Genomic DNA, 7,713 nt, shown 5'->3' with positions numbered 1-7,713 from the left:
CCTAGGTCTCTGAGGCCTTGAGCAGAGGTCTTCACGTTCCTCTCCTGGGGCCTTACAGGAGGAAGGGAGGGAAGCTTTCCCCCCGATTCAGGAGCCAGTATTTTCCCACTCCTGGCTGCTCATCCTTCCATGACCCCAGAGTCCATAAAGCTGCCAGAGCTGGGTCTCCCTCAACAATGTGACGACCTCATGTCTTTGTAACCCACCTGAGCTTTCACCTGGTGACCACTGGTCCACTGGAGAGAATGCAGATGGAAAAATAGAAGATGGAAGCTCCAGTTTTAGCTTCTTGGTTATAGCAGCACAGTAAATGATAAAAGTCTTACCTCTTTCATTGCCAGCTTGTTGCTTTAGGGGCTCCTCTGACACTTGAAAGTTCAGCTCTCTCAGCTCAACTGAGCTCCTCCTGAGACTTAATTTTTCCATTCCTAAAACACCAATAGTCACAGTCTGAAGACCAGTGACCACACTGAGCAAGTATGGCTAGTGCTTGAGAAAAAATGATTTTTAGCACATTTGCTCTAAAATATTTTATTAGTAAGTTTTATATAAAACAGAAGATATATACGTGTCACACTGTATAAATGCATGGGAAGCCTGTATATAGTTGTAGTTTCTAGTTTCTCTACCAAAGTAACCAGCCATGATGGAATTAACAGAGTAAGTATATTCAGTTTTTGCTACAAAGTACAAAAAGCAGTGCAAAATTAAGTGCCAAGAAAGCTTATAATAATAAAATAGACTTTAAAAATTACAAATAAAAATCTGTACATCAAGGATATTGTTCAGGCCTTTCTGTGCGTGTAGCTCGATGTAGAGAGAAGAGGCACTACTGAGAGAGGACACAGCCCATCAGGTGTTGCAGGTCTGGCCCATTTCTGCTTGCAGGACCATCTCCTCTTTTCTCAAGGGGAAAGTGTCGATCAGATTGAAGAGGGCCACAGGCGTCACCAGGGAGACGTAGCGCTCCTTGTCCACGCCATGCTTATCCAGTACCACTATGCTGAAGGAATAGAGTGGAATTCGCAGTAACAGCCTAGGACAAAGAGAAGACTAGGTCAGAACTGTCTTCCCAAGGCCTGGTGAACCAGAATCCTAGAGTGAACCTGTGTGCACAAAAAGGCTTAATACCACTAAGGACTCAATTATCCTTTAGACCTTTTCTTGTCAAAGTGTGGTACATCGCATGGGAACTTCTTAACAATGGAGAATCCCAGGCACCACCCCTCCACCCGCCACCCAACCTACTGAATTAGAAGCTGCATTCACTCTACTGGTTGAGTAGGACAGCTTTAGACTGTAATGGCAGGAAGACTTTAGACCTGCAATGGTGCTATGTACCAACAGTTGCTCCAAGGCATGTTCAACAACGCTAACAATTTTTTGTTTTATATTGGAGTCAACCCCTAATTGCAGATGAGGTTTGCACAACCACAGAGGCAATAGAGCCACTGGTTATCAGCAGGGGTGATTTTGGCCCCCAGGGGACATTTGGTTCTGTATGAACAGTTTTGGTGTTCACCATGTGTGATGGGTGCAACTGGCCTCTAATGGTAGGAAGCCAGGGCTGCTGCCTGCCATCCTACAATGGACAGAACAGCCCGCTGTCCATAGTGCCGTGGTTGAACAATCCTGGCCTGGTGGTGGTGTAGTTGCCAAGTCTAGGTGAAGCTAATTGAAATTATGTTCCAAACATTCCAGCTGTGGCCCATCTAGCTCACAACTGCATAAGGGGGGACAGAACTTGCTCTTCACCCTAGTTTTATTCACTTGGGTGATTATTTTTTTTTAATACATCAAGTAATTTCAAAAAGCATTTGAAGTGGTTTCAAGGGCCTGTTTTTTCTGTTCTACCCCATTAGAATTTCAAATGTATAAAGTAATGTATTTCATTAGAAACCTGTTTAGATGAAAAAAAGCCAGGGAAAGCAAACAGATGAGTTTGGGGCGGGGGGAGGAGCCCACTCAGCTACACAACAAAATCTGGAGAAGAGACCATCTCACATATAATCTCAAGATAGAGTACATACTGCCATCTGGATTTAAAGTGACTTTTTTCCCTCACACAAATAGATTAAGGGAAAAAAATCATTATTCAAAATCCAAGCTGACTATACTTTATTCTGCCTTTCTTTTTTTTTTTTTTTGGCTGAGCATACAGGCTCTCTGTTCATCAACCAGGGACTGAACCTGTGCTCCCTGCAGTGGAAGTACAGAGTCCTAACCACTGGACCACCAGGGAAGTCCCTCTTCTGGCTTTTGATAGTTGTAGGAGAGATGAGAATCATTTGTTTTATCCCAGTGGGAAACTAAATTGTTCATCCACTTGTGTGTGTTGCTTAGTCATGTTCAACTCTTGGTGGCCCCATGGACTGTGGCCCTCCAGGCTCCTCTGTCCACTTCTAGTGAGTAGAAATAAAAGACAGCATTACCATATCTCCCATGGTTTCTCGTGGTGGTAAAAGGAGAACTTGGGAGTAGATGACCTCAAGAAGTGCATTAATGAGTTTGGGAACATTCAAATCTTGAGCATGCAAGTGATGTTAGAATGGAGAACTAAACTTCTCTGCCTCTTTAAAAAGAAGACTAATTAGCGGTTTCCCAGGTGATGCTAGTGGTAAAGAACACACCTGCCAATGCAGGAGACGTAAGAAACACGGGTTCGATCCCTGGGTCAGGAAGATCCCCTGGAGATGGAAATAGCAACCCACTCCAGTATTCCTGCCTGGACAATTCCATGGACAGAGGAGGCTGGGGGGCTACAGTCCATAGGGTCTCAAAGAGTTGGACACAGGTGATGCACACCTACCTGTCTTTATCTCCCCACGTGCACATAGGTATATAGGTACACGCAGCAGCTAAACTGCTGACAGTAAAGGGGGATTTTAAAAGAACAGAATAGGAAACAAGAGAGAAGTACATTTGGAAGGAAAAAGGAACTAGGCAATGTTGTGGTGGCTGGAGCCGATGGGAGAGGGTGACCAATATAGAATCGGAGCATTTGCTGTCACAGTACTTAAGTTAGGACAGAAATCCCCCATGGTGCCACCATCTGCTGCTACCACACACATTCTTCCTGTGGGCCTTGTGCCTTGATTGACACAGAATATTAAGAGGGAAAACTGCCATGAGAAGAGAGGAGTTGTCAGATCAGCAGGCTACCAACAGGTATAGAAATGCATCCCACCATGGCTAAGAAACCACAGAACTTTTGGAGATAAGACATCCTACAGGATGAAGGATGGTACCAGCAATATTTCAGAGTTACTCAAATATCAGGTTGATATGAATTTCAGAGCAAGTTCTACAGAACTAGACAAAACACTAAGGGAGGTTTCAGTTCAAAATCCTAGTGTAGGAAGAGTCTGAACTTACCTCTTCCCATTGACACACCAAATCTACATACAATTTCCACAGAAAAAAAAAATAAAAACTAAAAACTAGGAGAGTGACTTTTGCATGTCAGGAAAATGAGAAGGAAATCACATCAAAGTAGGCATAAAAGGGTGAGAGACAATTTTGACCAAAACCCCAGCAATATCTCCAGTCACAGTCCCCACCCATGTGTGAGGACCAGCAGTCAGGAGGGCACTCATAACCTGGAGTTTCTCCCTGAGGAGTAGACAGTTCCTCTCCCACAGCAGGCTCTCCAGCATTTAAGACCTGCCGCAGAGAGACAACCCCCAAATATCTCTCCAAACCAGTGGGGCTCATCCCATAAGAGCTGCTGAGCTGTCACAAACTCAGAAAGAGTTCTTGAAGTGAAGACTAATGCACCCCAAGACACAGTGTAGAAGTATCCATTTAAAAGTACCCAGACTTTATGTGAATAGGCTCATTTGATAATCTTAAGTAAGCAGACTGAGGGGCCAGGGGTATGTTGGTGTGAGCAATTTTCAAACTCCCTCTACCGGGTGAAAGCCAGCAGAAACCATCTCTTACCTCTTTTTCTGGCCGACTGCCACCTCCATGGTCCACCCAGGATAGACATTTTCCTGTGTTCTTTCTGCCATACTAAAGCCAGCAGGTACCGTCTACCACCCCTCCACCCCCATGGCCCTGGTGGCCAACAGGGCCTTTTGCTTGCAGTCCCTAAGGACTGTATCTGCATACTTTAAAAGCTGCTGCCTGCAGGTCTGCCTTCCAATCAGCCTGAATCTAAGTGCTCACTGATCCTCTCCACTGGAGCATTAACAGGTCTTGGCACACCCTCAAACACTGGGAACTACTGAAATTAAAATAAGCTCCTTGGACAATCACAAAGGTTTGCGAGAGAAACTAGGGTTCATCTCCTACCTGGGGCCAGTCCTTCAAGACTAGAAGTGCCCATTGCAGCTAATGCACAGAAACCAACAGAGAGCCAACTAAAATGAAGAAACAAAGGAATATATGTTCTTCTATATAGAGAAACATATAGGATAGATAGATAACCAACACGGACCTACTGTATAGCACAGAAATCTCTACTCAACATTCTGTGATAACCTGTATGAGAAAATATTTCTTGAATAAATATATATTTATATTTTTTATATATGTGTAAGTGAATGACTTTTCTGTACACCTGAAACATACAACATTGTAAATCAACTATATTCTACTAAAATTAAAATATAAAACAGACAATTGTCAAAAAAAAACTTAGGCTAAATAAAAATTTAGGTTGCAATAGAAGCCAGAAAAAATTAAGAAGGTCAAGATGGTAACATCATGCCATTACACCAAAAACAAGACCCTTTTCAGTGTGGAGACCTGTGTGGTTGCATAGATCACACACCCGTGAAACTGGCTCTGTGTCTCTAAGTCCACCAAATCTTTCCTAACAATGAAAACATACTAACCCAACCTTGTGTTCCAGGACAGGACAGTCCAAGAATAGGTAATTACAATTCCTAATGCAAGAAGATTTCTATTACCCAACCTTATCCTGCCCTCTATACTGTCAGCCATCATTCAAAGCAGCTTCTTTAGTTTTATACCTCTGTGTCTCAGAGCAAGGATGAAAGAAGGAGCTTGATGTTTGGGAAGTCCTAGGTGGTATAGTGGTTAGGAGTTTGGTTCCCAATGCATGGGTCATGGGTTTGATTCCAGGAGAGAGGAGGGAATTTATACATTTGTAAATGTATATAACCAGCATGCTGCTGCTGCTGCTGCTGCTGTTAAGTCGCTTCAGTCATGTCCAACTCTGTGTGATCCCATAGATGGAAGCCCACCAGGCTCCCCCATCCCTGGGATTCTCCAGGCAAGAGTACTGGAGTGGGTTGCCATTTCCTTCTCCAGTGTATGAAAGTGAAAAGTGAAAGTGAAGTCGCTCAGCTGTGTCCGACTCTTAGCGACCCCATGGACTGCAGCCTACCAGGCTCTGCCACCCATGGGATTTTCCAGGCAAGAGTACTGGAGAGGGGTGCCACTGCCTTCTCCGATAACCAGCATAGCAACACACACACACACACACACACACACACACACACATATATATATATCAAATATTAACAGACGTAAAAGGAGAAGTGCAAGGATAATGATAGTAGGGTACATTAATATGCAGCTTACAACAATGGACAGATATCCAGATGGAAGCTCAGTAACAGAACAGCCTTAAACACATGAAACTGTGGATTTCATAGAGAAATATACACAACATCCCATTGAAAGCAAGAGAATATCTATTCTTCATGTGCATATGGAACATTCTACAGGATAGATCCTTAATCAAGATGATTAAAATCATAGACAGCATCTCCTTTGATCATAATGTATCAAACTTAGAAATAAAATATAAGAAGAAAACTAGAAACAGTTAAGAATAATGTGTCAATTAAACAGTGTGTTAGTGGACAACAAGTGACTCAAATAGAAATAAAATATATTTAGTCAAATGAAAATGGAAATAAAACATCCTAAAACTTATGAAATGCATCAAAAGCAGTTCTGAGAGAGAAGTTCAGGGCAATAAATACTTATCAAAACAAAAATCTCAAACCTAACTTGACATCTGAAACAACTAGAAAGTTAGGAAATAATAAGGATCAGAGAAGATATAAATGGAGAGACAAAAAAGACAAAAGACCACTGCAACAAGAGGTGGGTCTTTCCAAAGGTAAAATTCATAAAACTTTAGGTAGACTCACCAGGACAGTTTGGATTCAAATACAAATCAGAAATGAAAGAGACTCACAACTGATATCACAGATATGGAAAGAACAAGAGACTACTGTGAAAATTTAAATGCCAAGAAATTTGACAGCCTAGTAGTGGATGAATTCCTAGAAAAATACAACCCTTCAAGACTGAATTATGAACAAATAGAAACTCTTTAATTACTATTAAGAAGATTGAATCACTAATCAAAAACCTCCCAACAAATAAAAGCCCAGGACCAGATGGTTACACAACTGAATTCTACCTTCATTCAAAGAAGAATACTAAACCTTCTCAAACTCTTCCAAAAACTAGGAGAGGAGGTTCCATTTTAAAACTCAGTTTACAAGGCCATCATTTGCTGGTAACCCAAACCAGACAAGGACACCAGAAAATTACATGCCAACATCCCTGGTGAATGCAAATGCAAATATCCTCAACGTTTGTAAAACAATTCAACATATTTATACATTTCCAAGATGCAAAGATGATTCAACATCTACCAATCATGTTATGCCATATTAATAAAATGAATGATAAAAATCATATAATCCCAATAGTTTCAGACAAAGCATTTGACAAAACTCACCATCCATTTATGATAAAAACTTTCTCAACAATGTGGGTATAGTGGGAACAAATCTTGACATTATAAAGCCCATATATAAACAAGGCCACAGCTAAGTTTATACTCGATGGTAAAAAGCTAAAAGCTTTTAGTCTAAGATCAGAAACAAGACAAGGATGCCCATTCTTGCCACTTGGATTCAACATGCTAGTGTTAGTCCTAGCCAGACTTGGTACACAACAAAAAGAGAAAAAAGACATCCAAATTGGAAAATAAAACTCATTATTTCTGGATTTCATGATGTTATATATAGAAAACCCTAAAGACTCCAACAAAATACTGTTAGATTAATAAACCAAATTCAGTAAAACTTCTGAATACAAAATGGATATACACAAATCTTGGGCATTTCTATACACTAACAAGCAAATCTTAAAATCTTTCCAACAGTAGTAGATATAATGGTTATCTGATATAATTTGCCCATTTTCATCCAGTTTAGATCACTGATTCTTAAAAAGTTGATGCACAGTCTTGCCACCTCCTGTCTGACCATGTTAAATTTACGATGATTCATGGAACTAACATTCCAGGTTCCTATGTAATATGATTCTTTACTGCATCCAACTTTATTTTCAGTACCACACACATCCACAACTGGGCATCATTTCTGCTATGGCTCAGCCTTTTCGTTTCTTCTAGAGCTATTTCTCTGCTTTTCTCCAGTAGTATATTGTACAAAAATCAAGACAGGGAGCTGACTGTGGCTCAGATTATGAGTTGCTTATTGCAAAATATAGACTTAAATTGAAGAAAGAAAGGAAAACCACTAGGCCATTCAGATATGACCTAAATCAAATCTCTTACAATTATACAGTAGAAGTGACAGATTCAAGGGATTAGATCTGGTAGACAGAGTGCCTGAAGAACTGCAAACAGATGTTCATAACATTGTACAGGAGGTGGTGACCAAAATTTTCCTCCAGTAAAGATATGCAACAAGA

General features: G+C 41.0%; 1 protein-coding gene across 2 annotated transcripts in view; it reads right to left on the bottom strand.

Moving 5' to 3' along the window:
- Window positions 1-657: 657 nt before the first annotated feature.
- SRPX (sushi repeat containing protein X-linked) overlaps window positions 658-7,713 on the bottom strand; it is a 169,341-nt gene continuing 162,285 nt past the window's right edge. The window contains exon 10 of one of the 2 annotated variants that reach the window (XM_052663489.1): window positions 658-1,036. In XM_052663489.1, the coding sequence (XP_052519449.1) occupies window positions 853-1,036 (184 nt within the window). In that variant the 3' untranslated portion in view covers window positions 658-852. The remainder of the gene's footprint in view (window positions 1,037-7,713) is intronic. The other variant, XM_052663490.1, reaches the window with a different exon arrangement.

The sequence above is a fragment of the Budorcas taxicolor genome, chromosome X (genome assembly GCF_023091745.1).
Source record: "Budorcas taxicolor isolate Tak-1 chromosome X, Takin1.1, whole genome shotgun sequence".
NCBI lineage: Eukaryota > Metazoa > Chordata > Mammalia > Artiodactyla > Bovidae > Budorcas > Budorcas taxicolor.
This window is presented reverse-complemented; position numbering and strand designations above follow the sequence as displayed.